Genomic DNA, 21,983 nt, shown 5'->3' with positions numbered 1-21,983 from the left:
TTCAGTATTTATAAAAATCTTGGCTTTGACCCTGATTGTGATTTGTGCCAAAGTATGTTTGTCTTGCCAGTTGTGAAATTATGATTTCATCTTTTTGAATAAGATGTTAAGTTGATGGCATGGTAACTTGAAGTTTGAGTTTTTTTGGCTGTCATGAGATGCCGGGATCAAGTTCAAAATCAGCAAATAGTTGTTAAAGGTTTAAAATTATACCTCTAAAAGCGGTGCAGGTGTATATCATAAGCACTGCACCCATTTGTATAGCTTAAATGTCATTCATATGGTCTTATTTCATCTGCATGTTTAACAGTTTTGTTGCATGCTCTACTATCAACAGCATTGTTTTAGAAATGCAGATGACAACCAGATCTCCTTTCAATTATGTCAAAGCCCTGACAACACCCACATAATACAATCTAATCTGAAAATATGGTTAGTCATATTGATACCTTGCAAGACAGGTTGTTACGACCCCCTCCACTCCACTAGAGGTCTCTGTCTTTGTGTTCTGCTGGCTGGCTCTTGTTTGTGTTTCAGGTGATCAACCTGATGAGCCACACATCTACATAAAAGGCCAACACCAACCCATACTGCCCTCTCACTCTTCTGTTGGACACGGCCGCGTCTTTGTTTCTGCACATTTTCATACCCATACATGAAATTATTTTTTTCATACCCATACATTTTCACACCCATACATGCAATCATTACTGATAACTGACTTCCACGTTTAGGTTTCTTTGAAGACCTTTGGTCTTGGTTATAGTAAATAAATATGATTTTTGTTACAATTAACTTGTCTGGTCTCCCATCTTTGTTGCAGCCTATGAGCCAGGCCGTAACACAGGTGCATAACCTATGTATGAGTGGCTCTGCTAATGTCGTATAAACTAGAATAGAGAGCTGCAACTCCAGTTTATACATTTTCCCCTTTATAATTCTCATTTCAACCACATCCATGTATCTGTCATCTGCTCAGTTGTGGGACTTCAACTTGGCCACAAGAGGGAGCCTGTGTCCCATGTGGACGATGCCAAATCTTAACCTTTCAATCTGTTCCAGCAGTTTGCAGCCAAGGGAATGAGTCAGAATATCATGCCACCATTTTATTTTTTACTTCTATTATAGCACAGCTCTCCCTTTTGATTACAAATGATGGGTTTAACGACCTATGGTGTGCTAAGTCTTTGTTCACATGTGGGTGTAAGTGGGAGGATGGAAGTGCTGAGGGTAGAGTGAGATACAGATGAGTGTAGTCAAGCTGATATCTGACAAAAATCCTCTGCATTTTAATTTGGAGTTGAATTTTGTGCTTAAAAATAAAATTGTACTGCATGGGAATCAGCCTTCCTATCCGTACATCTATATGCAGCACAAGGATTAGAGGTATGGAAAAAGAACTGAAATGGACGTATGTCTCAGTGATTCAATGTCTCCTTGACAACCGTAACATGGCAACAATCACTATACAATAATCTGTTTTCTCTCCTTTGTTGCTTCTCTTATTGCCACACTGAGCTCTGTAAGTCCGCATTAAATCTCTTTAATTCCCTTTCTCTCTCCTCGCTGGCATTTGATTATTTTACTGCTTACCATCCCCATGGAGACTACAATAGCTCGGTGTCAAGGAACACAACATGACTTATCAGAAAAGTCTCACCCACTAATGAGTTCTGAATGTGTGTGGTCATGATTCTAACCTGGGTTTAAGCGGTTGTTAAATTAGATTAATGCTTCATTGTCATAATAATAATGTGAACTTTGTAATAACGGAACCCATGCAGCGACTTTCTCAAGACTCAGAAAATCAATTTATTTAGCTCTCAAAGCTATCAGGGTGGCATTACAGTAAGTATCACTACTATAGTTTATTTACATGTGTTCTACCACAGTATGTTATCTTCTTCTGTATGCTGCTGCTTAGTCTTGAGTACAAAATGTGTTTATCTTTCTATGGCTAAACATCATCACTAACATTATTATTTTCTCCCTCTGTTCCTCTGGATGTACATGATCTTCACTCATAACATTGTCCTGCCATCCCTCGGGCACTTTCACACATCCTCTGTTTTACGTAACACTTTCAGCTACCTCTGTATGTAACTACTCTAACAATTTGGCTCCATACGGCGCCCAATCACAGCGCTCCCAGGTCGTGGCACGAGCGGGACTTCTGTCTCAGGAACTTTCCCACGTCTCTCTCTCGCGGGTACCGGGGCACCAGGCTGGACAGGAAACGTTTGGCACGGGAGGTTATGCTCTCACGCTGGCCGATCATGTCCTCCGCAGTGGTCCCGGGGGGCCACGGGGACTGGCCCCTGGCGAGCCTCACCGCACACTCCAGGAGCTCCGGGGTACGGTGGTCCAGAGAGGCAGAGATCTCCAGATACAGACAGTTGAAGAGGGCGGCGCTGGACATGGCCTCTGAGGTAAGAGAAGGGAAGGAGACGGGAGAAGAGGATGAAGCTTTCACAAACCTAAGGTGTATATTTAAGGTGACAGCTAACTGCAGCAATGTTCACTCAATATATTTTGTTTGCGTGATTTATACCAAAACACAAAATGATACCTCTTCTTCACCACCATAAAACAAACTCCAACACTAAAACAATTTAAACATACAGCGAATTTAATAAACAAGCCAACAAGGGGTAAAAAAAACATCGAGTATACTTACTACTAAACTAGTACCAGATGTTTTTCACCTAAATGATTTAATAGCGCTCTGTAGTCATAACAAACAAAATGTCATTTGAAAAAAACAAAAAATATAAACATATAGTGCCTTATACATCATTTAAAATGTTGCTACATCTTTTATAGACTTGTTGAAAGCGGAGACTTTGACAGCAAACAAGGGGGAAGACAGTTTTCTGTAAACAGTGTTAAAGGCCATGCAAATATATTTTCTTAATCAACTTTTTGCAATAGTTTGTCCCCACAAAAAAACACACTATTATCTGCCTAAATTGCAAAACATCAGCATCGTTAACATGAGATTTCTGTAATTCTGTTCTGAAATCTTCGCCCTGTCCACTTAGATCCTCACTTAATGTGGACAGGGGGCTCAGTTGGGAAAATGTGATATGAATATGAATTTAAACATTTGAATCAGAATGGCAGGACAGTTGTAGTTGCCGCCTGTTCCGAGATGTTTTCTCCATCACTAAAATCTTTCTTCGACAACATCCTGAACCTTACTCAATATAGAAATGTGTGACTCTCCTAAATGATAGGATAATCATCTTTAGTTTCAGCCTGCTGTCGGTGGCACACAAACAGAATATTAACTCTGTGATCGGATGATAGTGGCTGAAATGGACCTCGGGAATCTCTTTAAAAACGTTTAGGTGCCAAGGCTTTTACCTTTGAGGTACTATGGGTGCCTGATAAAGCTGCTTCCAGAACAGCAACGGATGTTTAACTTTGATTGTTGCTTAATTAGTAAGTCATTTTCAATATTGAAGGTAAATACTGAAGGGTTGAAGCCAAGTTTTCAGGGGCTTTAATTTGGGAGGTAATTTGACATAGCTGCACAGCAGTCCACTGTAAAACAGCATGAATGTGAAGATGCAGTGAATGCTCTCCAGCTTGAACTGAAATCGCAACCCTCTCCACACTCCCACACTGTGATAAAGCTGATACGCTGACATTTACATTCTCACATATTCCACCCTAGTGTTTACAGATAAATATAAAGAGCCGAAAATGTCAACACCAACTGTGAGAATGAAAGCCACTACAGAAGAAAAACCACGATGCAGGTGCGGAAAAGGGCAATACTTTAATAAGAAAATATGAATGGTTCCACATACCTTGAGAGGGGACCTCACGTGTGCGGACGAGGTCACTTTTATTACCCACGAGGATGATGGGAGTTTGGGGCTGAGTCTCTCTCAGGAGAAGTCGGAGTTGAGCAGTGCGGTGGAAACTACGCCTGTCAGTCACTGAAAACACCAGGACACACACCTCACACTGCAGAGCCGACAGGTCCTGAGGGACAGAGGCAGACACATTAACTCACAATACTGTAGTCGCTATTCAGTGTATCTCAATATTTGATCATTGTACTTGAGAAAACCACTCAAATTGAGGGAGCAAATACTGAAACACATTGTAAAGCAGTCAAATATGATCACACACGACTGCCAGCAGGAATCATGTTTTATTTCAAATAGTAAAACACTCTTGTATTACACGAATTGTATTATTGTAAAAACTGTATTTGCAGAATTACAGTGGTAGTGCTGCCGACAGCTGAGTGCTCTATCTAAAATCCCCTGTGGTTTAGTGAGAAATTACTTCAGGCAGCAGCAACTGCAGAACAACTCAAATTCGTACTGACACACACAGTCATCCTCTCCAAACAAGAGAGAGAGTAAAATCCCTAAAAATAAAAATCCATGCGTGAATCCTTCATTCTAGAGACATCTGATTGGACCTCAGCTTGACTTTTGTTGGAACTGCCATGGTCCATTGACTTTCCATTTATTTTTTTATTAAGTCCAGAATTGAGCACAGACCAAAAGCCCCTTTGGCACTAATGAAAGGACACAGACTTATTATGACAATTATCTAAGAAGTCTCTTTATAAGGCACCCGTTACAGTGTCTCCCGCAACACATGGAGTATAGCTCATTATACAGAGAGTAACACATAGAAATCCCCACATTAAAAAGACAGATTGTGTCATGAGTAAGCAATCAGTTTGTATCACACATCAACCTAAATCATAACATGAATGCAGTAATTTAGCACATCTGCTCTGTGGGAAGCTCACACTCTCGCCCTCTCTCTCTTAAATCCACACCCAGATGCCTGGGAACTGCGCTCGAGGGAAAAGAGGAAAAAGTGCAAATATACCTGATAATGACTTTTCCTCTGTCAAGCAGATGCAGCAGATTTATTGTCCTATTTTTGCCACAGCGTTTCTCTGAGCTTGGCATCAATTGCTGTTATAGTGACGTCAAGTACAATAAACAATGCAACGTGCTCCAGATATAGTGGGAAAACATCTGAAATATACAGCACACACAGAAATCTGTTCATGTGCAGTACCATTTCGTATTTTCACGATGTTTGCATGTAGGGCTTTAACTAATGATCCGTTTTTATTATTGATTAATATGCTGATTACTTTCAAAATGTATTGATAATAATCTTTGTCTATAAAATGTCATATATAATGCCGAATGTCCCTCATAGTTTCTCCAAATCAAAGGGGTTGTATTCTTTTTGTTAGTCGACTTGTGGTTGCATCTCTAGACTCATGGATGCTGTCAGTTTTCTTATTTGGTTAGCAATCCTGGTTCTATTTTCTTATCTTATCTCCTGATAATACAGAGATGGCTTTCAATAAAGAAAATGTAATTAGACTGGAGGAAAATAGAGTTAAGAAAACAAATCAATAAGATTCATTTTAAGCTCCTTAAAACTGTCCAAGGATTTGGTTCTTCTACCCTTCTACAAGAATGGATGTTCAGTGTGTGTATATATACAAACACTGACACACCACAGTGAAATGTCAAAAAGCAGCAAGCACATTGTATACAGATACATCTCAGTGTCCTAATGAGGGAGCAGGGAGTGCAGGGACAGGGAGTGTTGTTTGCCTCACCTGTCTCCAGTTGTCATAGATAATAATGGTGCTCTCCTCGTCATCCACAGTGACTGTGCGTACGTAACCCTCCCCTAGGGACAGGGACAGAGGCAGTTAGCTTTCACTTGGGAGATGGGTGCAGTGATTTATTTGCTTACTGTGAAAGCCCTCAAGCACCCACTGCATTATACTGCATTAGTCAAACACACAGCACACACCTTCACAGTCCACAGACGCAGTCCTGTCCATGTCTCCAGAGAGGGCCACGGACAGGGAGGACTTCCCCACGCCGTTCTGCCCCAGCAGGGCGATCCTTAAAGGCCCATCAGGTCTGCCCTCCACAGATACAGTCGGAGTGTCCTCCAAGGCTAGGCTGAAGCTGATTGGTGAAGCAGACGGTCCAGCTGCACCTGATGTCCAATCGGCGTCATCGTGTACGGCTTCTTCTCTTCTCAGCTGATGCTTTATAGGCAGAGGAGTGCTGCCTCTGCGAACATGCGGGGCGCTGGACAGAGTCATACTGTCACACTGGAGGAGAAAGGAACATGAAGGGGCACTCTTTATATCACATAACATTTATAGCTAGTATGTATTCAGATATGGTGTTTCTTGTATAAGAGACAGGCAGCTCCCAAAGCACCAGTTTGCATGATGATGTGATACTCCATCTATTTAGTATTCAGCAACTCTATAAAGTCAGGGGACTTGCAGCAGAGGTGCTTGTATGGGTAAATCTCAATAGTATTTTCCAAAAGACTTTCCCTGCCTTTTAAACGCCTTCATCTGTCAAACTCCAGATCCCTGGTGGAGCCTATAAAACAGCTTCCTGTGCCTAAACCAAAATAACTCTGATGACATCATCAGGGTTTAATGACAACGCTCCTGCACAGACACTGAAGACATATTACAACTTGTTCTACAGGCTGAATAGTATTTATCTTGACGAGTAAACTGACCGTGGTCTAATATGTCCCTTTCAACCTACACAGAATACTTGAGCCATGTCAGCGAGAGAGCGTGTACTATCATAGAGCCCTGGAACTGCTCACCTAAATTGAGCAGTTGAAAGTAACATCTTTCATACATTTGTCCCCAAAATAGTTTGACATACTTTCTGTGTATCTTTGTAGTTCTTTGGTTGCCATGCTGATGCGCGCGCACACACACACACACACACACACGCACGCACGCACGCACGCACGCACGCACGCACGCACGCACGCACACACACACACACACACACACACACACACACACACACACACACACACACACACACACACACACACACACACACACACACACACACACACACACACTATACTGTAGGCATAAGAAGACCTACTGCTCAGCCATGTGATATAAAAAACATTCAGCACAGAAAGCAGAATATCAGACTCCATCACATCCTAACACTTTACTGAATATATTGGATGTGTTGTTTGTAGGCAGCCCTGGGCATCTCCTTACCTTGGCCGTCGTCTCCTCGAGGTTGAGCCTGTCTTCGGGCACATCTGTCGGCATCTGCAAACTGAAATCAAGCGACCGGGAATAAGGACTCCAAAACTCGCAGGACAGCCAACTCCTCGCGCTCCCTCTCACTTTATGAACCCCAGCGCGGGCAGCACGGTATGATCTCTCACCTGTCACGCGGCTCTCTACAAAGTAAGCACGATCTCTTTCTCTTTCTTCTCTACTGCTCTCGCTCTACTTATCTCTCTCTCGCTCCCTCTCCTTCAGTTTGTATCTCTGTCTACCTCACTCTGCTGTCTCTTCAGGTTAGGGCCCAGGTCCAGCTCTGCAAACACCAACCCTTATTCATCACCGCTCTCTCCAAAACTGACTATGACTCACTGAGACACGTTTATGCTCCTCCAGATTTCGATTGTATCTACAGGAGAGATGAAACCCCGAGGAGTGAGTGTGAGTGTTTGCTTCAGGTACCTGCGGCTCAGTAGTAAAAGTGGGGCAGTGCTGCAGGAAGGCAGGCAGGAAGGGAGCACTCCTGTGGAGAGATGTTCAGTGTCACGAATCTCACATTGACCTCTTGAAGAAGGAGGCGATATGAAGGGAAATGGCCACTAGGGGGCAGCATTACCCAAGTCTTCTCCTAACTAATTGGCTCTGTGTGCGTGCGTGTGTGTGCGGATAGGCGCGTGTGTGACGTGTGTGTGTGTGTGTGTGTATGTGTGTGTGTGTGTGTGTGTGTGTAAATGTTTCATTTGGGTATTTCTTTGTTAAACAGAGGCATATCTGGTCTATCATGTCTCTACTGTTAAAGACACATGACCTCTTTCAGAGACTGGCTAATTTCCCATTTGACTAAATAAAGTAATTTCTAGTCCCTGACCCAAGAAGTGTATTTTGACATGTTTTCTGTCAAAATGTGAGTGTGGCCATGAGCTGTGGTGCGTCCCTCCCACACAAAGCCACAATAGACTCCGGCAGTGAGCAGCCAGGGCGCTATTATAGCCCTAATCCTGCTCCTATTATACAGGCCAGAGAGAGAGCGAGAGACACAGAGAGGGAGGTAGAGCTGAAGATGAGGTCATCCCAAACAGTGCACACCCAGGGTCACTGCCTCACTATAGAGGGATAGATAAAGAGAGGGATGGAGCCGGGTATGGGGGCTGCAGGGCGAGCTGCAGGGCGAGCTGCAGGGCGAGCTGGAGAGAAAAGGCCTGCAGAAGACTGACAGTGGGAGATGCTCAGATAGGTGAATAGAAAAGGAATGAGGTTAAAACATGTGTGGAAGCCGCACAAAAGCACGCCACAGCATGACAGGGATGGTAAAGTACTTTGTTTATTTCTTATGCATATGAAACCACACTACAACAGGAGCAGGAGACCATGATAACGGCCATCTTTTTTGTAGTAATCTTAATTCTAATCACAATTGGGTAAAATAGTAGTCTGTGGGAAAGTAAAAATACACACTAATTGAATAAAACCTGTAAAGTAAATTAAGTAGAATCAGTACATAAATAAACAATAAATACTGAATAAATAAGTGAATAAATAAAAAGAACAATTTATTTACTCTACACCCAAACAAAATAAATAGCTCTAATTCATGAACCCTGGATTTTATGGGACAGATAAGAAGGTGTCTCCATGAAAACATTTTTTGCATTTTCTTTTTAATTTCCCTGCACCGTTGATTTTCTCTTGCATCTGTAAACCACAGTACCCGAGTCCACAGTGACCAGCTCTGTGGTGCCGCATGTTGCTGTAATTGTGTGATTGTTCCTGTTACAGAGGTGTTCAATCTTTTCGAAAATAACTTCCCTAGTCTGGAAGACTGGACACAACCACACAAATCATGCCACACTCTTTTCGCCTGCTGCGGAGGGCTTCTTTCTCGCTTTCATCATATGCAGTTGCTTTAGTTAAGCACACTACTAGCTCTTTGTATGTAAAAACACATGTTTGAGAGCAAACAGCAAGTCTTTCTTGTCACTGTTAATGGCTCAATGTAGCCATTTCCAAGCAGCAAAAGTAGATTTATTTGCTAAAACACAAGAGCAATATCCCTACTATTCATTAAGCACAATCAGTGGAGGATTCCCATGACAGGTATCCTTGTACATTCTTTAATCTATGATTATTCATCTTTAAAATAAAAACAAGTCTTGGTGAGCTTATACACTTTGGTAGGCAACTGTGAAAAATTTGCTGGCAAACACAACTGCATGCCGTGGATACTTTATCCAAGCCCATACCACTCCACATCCAGCACCACTGCACTACTCAGACCTCTGCAGCTTTAGCAGCTTATTGTAAAAAAACACAACTACAGTTTGAACCACAACCACTCATTTTGAAAGTACATTGCAGCTATAATATTGCATAGATATTAAATATTCTCAGCAGTATCAGGGACTATTGATACGTTTTAATTCAAGACAAAAGCTTTTTCAATGCACTTCTCACAGTCGTGTTTGTCCACTGTTGTACTCTCAGCCAGTTTTTGTGCAACTATCATTCACAGTGAAGTAAAAGCGTTGTCCATGAAGCAGCCTAGCTGAGTCTAACACTATGAGTTAGCAGTCTTATTCCCCTTTAATCCCTCAATAGTGGATTTCACAGTTGTATCGCTCCAAAACTGCCTGCCAGTGTCTCTCTTTCACTTTCTCTCTCACACACAAACACACACTTACACACACACACTTACATACACATCATTGTTTTCTTCCCCAAGTCTGATTACTCATCATTGATTGCTCCATGTTGGCTGGTTTCTCATTCCTCTGTTTATTCCTTCCTCTCCCTGTGGGCTTAGCTCAGGAAGTAGTCAGGGGGTGGGGAAGGTGGGTTGCTGCTGCGGGTCGGTGGGGCTTCAGCTGCGATGCTGTGGTTCGTGCTGAGGAGCTTCTCGTAGCGAGCCTTGTAGGCATCTCTCTCCCTCAGCACTCGATTCAGCTCACACTGTAGCTGATCCAACTGAGGAGGAAAAAAAAAAGGCATTTGTGCTGTTGCTAAGCCAAAGTGCAAAGATGTTCCTTTAAAATGAATGCAAGAAAGAGTCAGGAGCAGTGGCGGTTCTAGAACATTTGAAATTGGGGTGCCAGGCGGACCAAATGCAATTTTAGAGAAATAACAATGTCACCCAATTAATGTGTTTTTCTGGAACACTACAAGAACATTTTCTATTTTGAACGTATTATTTTTCCCTCAGGAGCTAAAAGTGGAGTAAAAAATGTCCGATGGCCACTGTCGGGGGCTTCAGAGAGGGCCACGATCACTATTGTTCAGCCATGAAGGGAATTTAGAATTGTCTAAACTTCCAGATTAAAGATGAGATCAGATTAGGATTTAAGTTTGTGGTCAGATATAGCTTGGATAAAATAAAGCTGGTCAGCCATGAACAGGCATGTACCTGTTGTGTGAGCACATGTTTCTCCGACTCCAGAGCGTGGCGGTGCTGTAGGCGCTTGTATCGGCAGGACTGGGCATAGCCCCGGTTCTTCAGAGTGCGACGTTTCTGTTTCAAGCGCACCACTTCATCCTTACTCACTCCTCGCAGGTGTCGGTTCAGCTCCCGCACTGACAGGCTCACCAGCTGCTCATCAGAGAAGCGATCATTGGCCCCACACTGCCGAGCAGATGGTGAAAACACACATTCAGAATATGCTGTACTCTGATGTTAATTGGAAACAAGACAAATTATGAAAATGATTGATGAGTTAAATGAGTGTGGAATAGTTTAACCATAACTGATTGTGAGATGACTGGTGGACATGTGACGTGTTATACTGGGTGTGTGTTTGTCTGTCAGGGGGCACATTTCAGCACCACATGTCCATAATCTGTCATTTAATCTGACTAAGTGTGGTTGACAGTTATGAGGATTACACACAGCAATAATAGCAGATATTATCATAAGCTAACACCGTGCTCCACATAGAGATACACCCAGACATCTTCATCCACTGGAAAGCAGATTACAGAGTTGATTTACCAAGTAATTGAAGCATTGAAGAGGCTAGCAGCAATTGATTTGTCCTCCAATCACATTTAGCCCCTTAAAGAGTTAATTATTCATTTATAGGTTTATTAACAACTGGCTAGTGTTCATTTTAGAGATTACTTATTTAAATTTGCTTTGGAGGAACTCCCCCATGAAACATGCAATACACTTAAAACAACCTAGTTGCAAGCAGATATTGTGTTTATTAATATATTCGTGAACAACCACAACCCATACTTTGGAAAGCTAAAAGCTGGTGTATGACCAGATATTGAATTATTACAATACTAAATGTAATTATAGAAAAAAGTTATGATTGCTGACAAATACTATAAATGTTGAAGAATTGTGTTTAAATGTAAGTGTATGTTTCACTGTAAATCAAAACCGTGCACTGTCAAAAACGAAATTCTTGCTTCACTTATTGTTGCCATGCAGAGAGTGATCCTCAAAGTGAGGCTCCAGATAGACACAGACATTAATAACAATGTTCTAATTTCCTAATCCTAATCCTTCACTGAACGATCCCTCTCCCTCCGCCCAGCCCTCTAATGCCACAAGTGTCACTGTTCAATTCTTTCACCTCCAAAACATCTCCCTCGTTAATCCATGAAATCATCCTGTCGAGCACAATCGTCATTATCAAGCTATTGCGGATTGATCCGTGTGTACCTGACTCATTGAGTGGTGATGATGGTGATGGCTGCCATGCATAGAGTGGTGCGAGTGGTGCTGATGATGGTGATGCTGGTGGTGATGAAGATGGGCCTGGGGGCTGAGGGGTTGTGGGTATGGAGCTGAGTTAGGGGCGTCGTTGGGGAGTGAGTTAGGGGCTGATGAGAGGAAGACGAGCGGGCGATGGCACATGTCTGTCCCTTTGGGGCAGGAGATGTCTGCTCCACTGTCGCTGCTGGAGTCCCCGAGGTTGCTGCTGGAACTCTGAGAAAGACTTGGAAACTGAAGAGAGGGGGGACAATATGGAAGAAGATGTAAGTCAACTCCTTCATCCATTGGAGAACATTTAACATAAACAAATTATAAATTGTTACCTGCGAGCTGACAGCTGCAGCAGCTGAGTTCAGCAAAGCCTCTACAGCGTCCTCACAGCCCAGGAAGCCATTGACCGGCCCCCTCTCTCTCTCCCCTCGCTCTGGCACTCCCCCCAAGGCCCCCATCAAATTCGAGGGCCCCGTCACATCACCTCCAAACTGTTGCTGCAGCGCTGCCAGCCAGATCAGGTCCTCCAGCGAGGCCGATGTGGGACCCTGAGGCCCCCCGTGGGACGGGCTGCCCTCCACGTTCCCCTGAGAGCCGGAGCTGATGCCTGAGGTGAAGCTGTTAGAGAGGGAGAGGGGGAAGGAGATGGAGGAGGATGACGATGAGAGGGAGGAAGAGCCCGAAGGTGGTGGATGGGCGTCACTGAGCGATGGCGAGGGTGGCAGCGAGTTGTAAGGGCTGGAGCTCAAACTGGAATCCTGCATAGGGTTGCTGGTGTACGGCGAGCTGGAGGGGTCTTGGGGGAGGCCAGACTTGGGAAACACACATGGAGTAGGGTGCGGAGGAGTGTCAGATTTCACCTCAAACTTGAGGAGGTCAAAGTCATTTAGGTACTCCATGGCCAGAGGACTGGGGGGGAGAGAGGGCATGGGGAGAGGAGAGGACATGCTGCTGCTCGGGGGGCCTCTGGGGGATTCACAGGGGTTTTCCGTGTGTCAGGATTGTTGGGAAGTCCACTCCTCTGCCTCAGTGCAGCTCATAGACAGAAGGAGTGGTGATTTCAGGAAGTAGACTGGTGGGTGAGTTTCCTCTGTGAGAAACTGTACGTCCCCGGGTCCTTGTCTCTGTTTCTCTTGTCCTGATGGAAAGATGGAATAAAAAGAAAGGGTTTGGGATACAAGGACGAGAAGAGAAATAACCATTGTATACGTTTTTTAGGTATACATCTACCTAAAGACAATTTTTATGTAAAATGTTTGGAACCACTTTCTAATTTGGCACCCTTTTTTAATGATGTAAGCTGTAACTGATGGCTTAATTTCTTTGAATTAAAAGAGTACTATGCCGATTTAGCATAACTTAGACTGAGTTTCGATGGACGGTTAAAAAAAATCAGTGTGACAGAAATGCATTCTTATTACTTCAGCCTGTCCTCCTAAAAAATAATCACCATTATAGGTCGATTGTTCAGCAGCTTATTACGACCCAGAGTCACGTTTTAAAGTGTAGCACCTTTAGTGGTCGTGTAAGAAACAACATGCTCCCGTTGATTGCAAACGCTCCGGAGATTCTTTTATTCACAAATAACCCTCTCTGGAAAATCCTAAATTATGCAATAGTTTGGCCATTAAAATGCTTTTTGATTAGATTTCTAGCGAGAAGTGTATATTGTACTTTTATAATCTACGTCCATGGATGTGTAGGATCTATCGTTTGATAGATAAAGGCACGGACACACCAGGCCGATTATCGGTGTCGGTGGGCGTTAGGCCGACGATGAGCGTAGACACGCCCTACTCAGATTGGTGTGTCCCGCACCGTCGGGTCTTTTCAGCCGGGCCGACGCCTTTTCGGCCGCAGTCGGCCAAAGGCAGTCGGCCAAATAAATCACTCTGATTGGCTGTTCAGCTTAGCGAATCAGTGCATGAGAAGCAAAACGGAAGTGAGGGACCCAAAAAAACTATTAAGAAGGCAAATCTGAGATTTCATTTAACTCCAGCTCTCGACACAGGTTCGGGAAAGCCCCATGAGCTTCTCGTTGTAGAGTGAAAATGGAACGCACAAGCTATTTGTTGTTTGTTTATATCACGCAGTCTGTTCTTCTTGTCTCGGTTATCACGCAGTCTGTCTTCCGGTTGTTGCCTCTTTTGAATAATGAATACACACTACCGCCACCTGCTGGTAAGGAGAGTTATTGCCACTCACGCATGCGCAGTTCGGATGTGCTTCTTGGCCGTCGGCTGTAGTCTTTGCGGTGTGTTCCAGTGCGACACATGGCCAAGACGCAGAGACGCGAGGCAACACAACAGTCAGTGTCCGTCTGTGTCAGTTCTTTGTTGTCAGATTGGTGTGTCCGGGCCTTTACAAAGATGATTTGAGGTCTCGCAAGGAGAACGTGTATATGCGGCAGCTTCCATGTAAAGTTAGCGTCAACCCTCACGGGGTGAAAACTGTTTTTCCGGTCTCGAAGTTTTCATAATAAAACCGGAAGTATTCCCCATCAAATGATTACACAGTGATATCTGCATTACTCATCCTCTAAAAAACATCAGTTTATCCTAATTATACAATATTGATTGATTTAAATTGTGTACAATGCTTTTGTGTTTTTTAACCTTCGATTCGGAGAAACAAATAGTTTTTTCGGAGTTTAGACCCTACAGAATTTCCGAAGACACTACACTACCCACAATCCCGAGCTATCGTTTGGGACTACAACATCCGCCTTGCTTTACAAACCCTGTGATTAGTCATCAAGCTCTGTGATTGGATGTTGGAGTGACAGTGTGACAAGGTTACGCCGAGCGTCAAACAGCTCTTTGAAATGGAATGGAACCACGCCAGACTATCCAAAACTGGACTTGGACGAGTCCAGCCCAGCCCTCCCCCCCCCCCCAGAACTACACATGCTGGCTATTGTGTGTTTCGCAACATGTTCTATGGCACGTCTCTACTGGGAATTGTAGTTTTAAAAGACATTTTCGTATTTCCCACAATTAGAAGTTGCCAGTATTAAACTGTTTATACCCCTGGAGGTTTAGGGGATACGAAACACATTGGTGTTATCAAATTTAAAACATATAATTAATAAATGGGTGGAAATTGCTTGTGTCCATAATGGGCAGCATTAATATACCCACAAGACAGCTAAGGTCAGAAGAGCTTTATTTAACAGCTGGTCTTATGTCTGTGACCCCTCCTGTTGTTAATTGATAAGCCTGAAACATGCACTTGCAAATATGGTAGTAGCCATAGATCATCTTAAGATAAGATAAGATAAGATTTACTTTATTGATCCCAGGTTGGGAAATGTTTTTACAGCAGCAGCATACTACTTTGTTCTACTCCACTACAATTCAGAGGTTAACCTGGTATTTTTACTCCACTACATTTATTTTAGTTACTTTGCAGATTCTGATTAATGATGTGAAATATATACAACCCTTAAATCAGACTTTAGTTACACCTGAGTCAAATTCAGGGAAGGTGATTGTTACATTACATTACATTGCATTTAGCTGACGCTTTTATCCAAAGCGACTTACAATAAGTACATTCGACCAGGAGGACACAACCTTGAAGAAAACAGAATCATATAAGTACATCAGGTTTCATAGAGCCAAGTATTTCAAGTGCCAAAATAAACTATGCAATATATTAGACATTAAGTACTTTTTCAGACTTAATATTCATCTGTTGATACGCCCAACATTTTTTTCTTATTCAAAAGAAGACCTTAACTTAAAGTATTCTATAATGTTTAAATAAAGCCTTATTAGTTTGTCTGTTTTGCACATACTCCTGTGCGTCCTGCACTAAACTGTTTTATTGTAGAGATCACTACAGTATCTTCTTGATATTTTCTATTCTATATTTCTATCATTGACCTTCTACTTTCCCCCTATTTTGTATGTAGGCTACTCTTAATATTTAAATGTTTTCATCAAATATAACATTCAACAACAACATTCAATAACATGCTTTAACCACTAGGGGGTGCGGGTTAAAAAGCCAGTAGTCTAGTTAATAAAACATAATAATATCAGCTATTGAAATTCTGATTCCATAGATGTGTCTCCCATCACCCAAAACCCCTGCCTATCCTTTCAACTCAGTATTTACATTCTTTAATTCAAAGAAAATCAGTAATATCTTTAAAAACTACAAGTCCCTGTCTATCAACTGTGCACCGTTATAGTGTAAATACAGCCTATCTACCAATTGGATCAAATATAAAAGTCAGCCAAATGAATGTTGATACTGCAAGGAGACGTATTGTGTGAAAAGAAATGGAAGATGTTGTTTAATGGCTGATATATTTATGATCCACGTCACGTATTCAATTTCGGCAGTATTTCATCCAGTTTGTCCAAAGGTCCTCTAATCAAGTCTCTATAAATAAAGAACTACGGCAGATATGTAATATTTAATGCAGCCGAACCGTGTATTACAATGCCGTTATGTGATGACTTCCAAAGAAAAAAGCAAGAACACTCGGAATAAAGTATTATTTGATTTTTTAAAAATGTTTTCAGATTTCATATCGCTAAAACATCAAGGATTATGGGTAGGTCGATGGTTTATCAAAACCTCTGAAAAAAGAAATGTGTCTCTCAGAATCGAAAGGGAAAAACCTATGGGAAAAACACAAAAGCAGGGACGTGCACAGATACGGGCTAATGTTGCCCGGGCAACGGCCCGTTTGGCCTTTTTGGCTGACCTGCCCCTCTGGAGAGAGCGATAGTTTGTTTTTCTTTTTTCTGTTGTGGCCGAATCAACATGATAAACCCACAAGTATTGTAGCGTCTCAGATTTTGTAAACTTGATTTTGAGTTGTGTCATGGCAGTTAGGGTACAAGGGACAAACCAGGGGACTTTACTTCCTCTTGATACCGTCGGTTATTTACAAAAAAACACCTAAATATAGCCTATTTGTTATTGTGCTTCTGTCTTTCTGTGTCTTTTAATCTGTAAACTCCCTCAACGGGGCCGCTCGCTCTCTTTTCTTGATCGCCCTCTCACGGGTGAACAGTTCACTGTCCCGCTTCATTGTAGGATTTCTGCCATGTCTCTACCACCTTAGTTTGACCATCTTTGTTATTAAGTTATGGAATACTCAATAGATAAGTAATTAGATACCTTACCGTTACTGCACTCATAAAGAATGATAAGAATAAGAATAATGCATATTGAACTGGTTCATTAATTAGTAGGGATGTAACAATATACCGAATATCGTGGTGTCGCGATAAATAAACGTCGTGAGACTGACAAAATCTACTGCGATTTAAAAAGAAAAATGTTTTAATTGTTGTTTTTAAAACACTTTTAAAAAAAACAACTTTTATTTAACCAGATGGCCCCATTGAGATCATCGATCTCTTTTCCAAGAGAGACCTGTCCAACATGGCAGCAAGTAGGTTACAACATGAACATAAAACAACAGAACACAAAAGGACATTGTATTTACAGGGCTACATTTATATACCTAGAGACATTGACAAGTACCAACAGTATATTTATATCTCGCCCTGTCAATAAGCCTAAAACTCGTAAAGCAAAAACTCCCAGACATTTCAATGATCTGTACGGCAAAGTACCGTTTGGAAACTATATAATTTCCTTTTGAAGGGCATGCATAACACGGCATAACACCAGAGCCTCGCTGCGGGGAAACTTTGGCGCTGTTCCGAGTTTGTTCTAATCTGTCAAAATGACAGACTGCTTTCAGATTTTTCCGTCATTGTTAAAAAAAATATTCGGTTAACGTGACCACTGCTGTCCCAGCAACATCAGTACCAAGCGAGAGAGTTTTTTCCACAGCAGGGGATATTGTAAATGCCCAAACATCCCAGCTTCTACCTGGAAATGTGGACATGCTCATATTCCTAAAAACCTGTCTGATGATGCTGAATGAGGTATAATACCTCATTCACACCAACGGTGTTTCAGGGCCGGTTCAGAGCTTGAAAAGTACCGGGTTTTCTTGTTCACACCGCAGCGGAGCAGCCTCTTAGCTCCGGAATCTGGTTCGTTTCAAGCACCAAAAAATTGTCCGGCTAGAGCAAAAGCACCGCATACGTCACGCTTACGTCGAGGCGGGGGCAGGGGCGGGATCAACTCCTGAACAACCACAAAAAGCCGGCGTTTTATCCAGTTTGTACACAACGATGGAGAAACTTAACAAGCAGCGGTGGTCCACTGAAGAGACCAGCTACCTACTGGGAATCTGGTCTTCCGAAGAGGTACAGAGGAAGCTGGAGCACAATCGGCCATTGTTGTTGTCGTCGGTGTGAGCTGTGAGGGGTTTCCGCGCGGTTTTATGAAGCAGGCACGCAAACGGTTACATAATGACGCAAACGATGACGCAGCACCAGTCTGACTCTGGGCGGTGTGAAAAGAGCCGGAGCTAAACCGAAGAACCGGTTCTGAACCTGAAAAGCTCTAGCACGGAGCTTGAACCGGAGTTGCATTGGTGTGAATGAGGTATTTGTGAGTTTTACTGTCACTTTGTTTTCGACACTTTAAAATACTGCTATCCTACTAAAATGCTGTACAAATCAGATTTATTATTTAATAAAGAATTTTTTTCCAAGTAAAACATTTTTGAATTAAAAACATTTTTTTTCTTTTTTTTCTTTATTATTAAATTTCGCGATAAATACCGTACCATGGACTTGTTATCGCAATATTATCGTACCGTGAGTTTTTGGTATCGTTACATCCCTATTAATTAGTGAGTTTATTTAAGGCAATTAGTTAGAGGCCCTATTTTATTGGTCTGGTCAAACTACATTATAACAGAATTGTCCCCATTTTGTCTTTAATAGTTACTAACATTAGATATTTTAATGAGATATGCAAAACAAAAAAATTCCCTGGTTTTCATTTTTAAAATCAAGTCACCGAATGCAAGTAGTCGCCTTAGCTTATTTTGTTCTGAGATGTGATTTACTGTTCAATTTAGTTGATGTAATAATCATTTGGTTTCTTTTACATTAAAAACAAGTTACAATTTTGAAAAGGTCTTTTTTTTCGGGGGGAGGCCCTTTTTCCAGTTTAGAGCAATAGCCCCGCCAAATGTCTGTGCACGTCCCTGCACAAAAGCATTGTACACAATTTAAACCAATTAATGTCGTGTAATTAACAAGGATAAACTGATGTTTTTTAGTGGATGAGTACTGCAGATATCACTGTTAAATCATTTGATCATTGGTTTTATTATGAAAACTTCGATTCTGTTTTCTACGGTGGCCCAGAAGTGTTTTCTGAAATGCTGTAGTGTTTTCTGAAATGCTGTAGCGTTTTGTGAAATGCTGTGGCGTTTTGTGAAATGCTGTGGTGTCTTGCACTTCAGGGCCACCGTAGGTTTCACCCCGTGAGGGTTGACGCTAACTTTACATGGAAGCTGCCGCATATACACGTTCTCCTGGCGAAACCTCAAATCATCTTCGTAATATCTATCAAACTATAGATCCTACACATCCACTGGACGTGGATTCTAAAAGTACAATATACACTTCTCGTTAGAAATCTAACCAAAAAGCATTTTAATGGCCAAACTATCCAACAATTTAGGATTTTACAGAGAGGGTTATTTGTGAATAAACGACCCTCTGTAACGTTTGCAGTCAACGGGAGCACTAGAGGTCGAAAACTTTAAAACGTGATTATAGGTCGTACTAAGCGCTTGAACAAACAACCTATTTGGTCGTAATAAGGGCTTGAACAATCGACCTATTTGGTCGTATGAGTTGGAGGACTTGTTGGAAAATCAGCTGTCTATACTACCTACAATGCAACTTGATCACAGACAGTTTGGTTAGGTAGCAGTGTACTAATAAAGCTGCTTGCTTCGAACACAGAAGAGGTCTACGGAGGTATGGTAAGGTCGCTTTTTACTAAATCCACACATTTCAGAGTCTTAAGTGACCAACAAAGCTGATGAAAGTGGCTTGAATTTAAACAACCTTTTGGGAGGAAACCATTTTAAAGCTTGCCATTACGGCTGCACGATATTGAAAAATACTGACATTGCGATTTTTTCCCCCCTGCGATATATATTGCGTTTTTTTAACTATATTTAACCGGATGAAGGTATTGTCCTCCTGTGCCTCGCTAATTTTTTACCGTGTTTTGATGGTCTGCATCTAGCGGGCGGGGCCTGCTGTGAGCTGATCAAGAATGATTGTGATTGGTGGTTTGCTGTGCATGCAGAGCCTGCATGTCACTCACTCAAGTATCCCTGACATGAGAGCCGCGAAAATTTTCCTTTTGTAGCAAGCAGCAAAATAATTGTAACATGACGTATTTGAGTTAATTCACCTACTTAAGCACTGAGCCTGTTTTTCAGGTCTCAGGCTCGAAAATGACATTCCCAGAACAAATGACCATATCTTCCCTTCTAAAAGGATTAAATTAATAATCTTTTCTCTCAAAGTAATGATAAACCTGTGAGTTGGATGTAGAAAAGTCAGAATCAATATAGATGTTTTTTATTTGAAAGAAAATTCAGATTGAGCATAGTAAAAAACTGTAAATTATAGTGTCTGTCAAAAAATTATTTTTTACTTATAGTGAAAACTACCTTTGAATGATGGGTTAGTAGACTAAAAGCTGTAGACTAAAAGGAATCCAAAGTACAACATATAATAAGTACCCTGTATCAAGATTGATGCAAAACAAGTGACATGTGACCTTTTTAAGAGAGATTTAGCACCAAAGAAAAACTTCTGGGGTCATTTGGGTGGATTTTCCATATCTCTGGCCCCCCTTGGTCGATTTTGACGAATGACATCTCTTTATAACCGCTGGAGCCAATGGAATCGAGGGGAAGTTCTACACACACCAACACATGAACAAATAAGGAGTGAGAGTGACGCGTAGCCAAAACCGGAAGCTGCATACACTCTCTACCATTAGCAGCTAACTTTTGTGCTCCGATTTTTACATAAAAATGGAATTATGGATTATAAACAATTGCTTCAAAGCCACAGATACATTATTAACCTATGGATCAACCGATTCAGCCGCGTTTTTTCTCGTTTTAATGCCATTGAACACGTCTTTTCATCAGATTGACAGCTACGGTGAGACGATCTCCCGTAAAAGCTCCGTAAAGGTACGTGTTGTGATGTCTGTGTTTGCTTCCCCTGTCGCGAGATCGGATCGCTTAGTGATGATACTATACTTAAATAATCTGTGGAGTCTCAGCTTTAATCGGATATATTGTGCAGTTTCGATAAGTAATAAGGGTATCTTTATTTTGAATTCTGTGCTAAAGTGCGTTAGCATTTAAAAAAAAAAAGAATAAAACCGCACGTCCCTGCGGTGTGAATATCGCGCATGCGCATATCGCGGTTATTGCCATGACACGATATATCGTTCAGCCCTACTTGCCATGCTGTAATACTCCCCAAAACCTGTAGACAGACTTTTGTAGCGTCTCACTACAGGAACACAGGGAGGCTTAGTTTGTCCTTTATCCGGGAGTTTATTGCACAGATCACAGGTTACTGTTGGCCATAACCACACCAAAACAATCTACTAGTCGTACTCTCACACTTCGTCACGTCTCCCGCTAGCTTTTTCCTAGCTTCCCCCGTCCCTCTCCCCAGGAACCTCCCTCTTCCAGCCCCAACCAACCAGACAACACTCTCCCACCCAAACCCACAGCTACAGGTCACAAGAACCGTCCATAAAAACAGTGGCACGTTCACTGACACTCTGTAAAATGCAAACAAACTCTGAACAACAAACACATCAAACATCAACATTATAACCAGTCCGTTACACTTTCCCCCCTCCTCAAAGTCCCTCGTCCTCGAGGGAATAAACAAAGTCTCTCAGGTGGTTAGGTGGTCTGCGATTTCTCTGCGGCCGTGCCTGGTCTGCGTCAGGGGGAGACAGGCCCACCGTGGGGCCCAGAGTAGGGCAAGGGAAAAAAAGTCCAGGTTGTGGGGAACCAGGCAAGGTCCCCGGGTCGTGAGAGGGGGGTTGGGAAGAAGAAAGAACAGTGTCCATAGCCCCCTGTGTCTCACCACCTGATCCTAGTGGTGTCGCTGTACCCCGACAGGGTGCCAACCTGTCCCGGTGAAGAGCAACTATTCTCCCTATCCGCTGCAGTTGGACCCTGTAGACGACCTCACTCAGTCTCTCCAGAACCCTGCAGGGCCCTTCCCAGTTGCTGTCCAGCTT

At 42.4% G+C, this 21,983-nt stretch overlaps 2 protein-coding genes across 2 annotated transcripts; both read right to left on the bottom strand.

Moving 5' to 3' along the window:
• Positions 1-1,147: 1,147 nt before the first annotated feature.
• Positions 1,148-7,593, bottom strand: LOC117445788 (GTP-binding protein REM 2-like). Its single transcript, XM_034081659.2, has 5 exons — positions 7,070-7,593; positions 5,818-6,127; positions 5,618-5,691; positions 3,816-3,993; positions 1,148-2,424 (listed from the first exon to the last, which is right to left on the bottom strand). Exons 1-5 carry the CDS (start codon positions 7,121-7,123, stop codon positions 2,138-2,140), a joined length of 903 nt encoding a protein of 300 aa, XP_033937550.1. The 5' UTR covers positions 7,124-7,593; the 3' UTR covers positions 1,148-2,137.
• Positions 7,594-9,704: 2,111 nt separating this feature from the next.
• On the bottom strand, positions 9,705-12,733 carry nrl (neural retina leucine zipper). The gene is made up of 4 exons (XM_034080463.1): positions 12,119-12,733; positions 11,742-12,026; positions 10,479-10,694; positions 9,705-10,042 (listed from the first exon to the last, which is right to left on the bottom strand). Exons 1-4 carry the CDS (start codon positions 12,731-12,733, stop codon positions 9,878-9,880), a joined length of 1,281 nt encoding a protein of 426 aa, XP_033936354.1. The 3' UTR covers positions 9,705-9,877.
• Positions 12,734-21,983: the final 9,250 nt, after the last annotated feature.

This window comes from Pseudochaenichthys georgianus, chromosome 4 (genome assembly GCF_902827115.2).
Source record: "Pseudochaenichthys georgianus chromosome 4, fPseGeo1.2, whole genome shotgun sequence".
In the NCBI taxonomy this organism is placed as follows: domain Eukaryota; kingdom Metazoa; phylum Chordata; class Actinopteri; order Perciformes; family Channichthyidae; genus Pseudochaenichthys; species Pseudochaenichthys georgianus.
The sequence above is the reverse complement of the archived record's forward strand: the minus strand, read 5'-3'. Positions and strand labels throughout refer to the sequence as shown.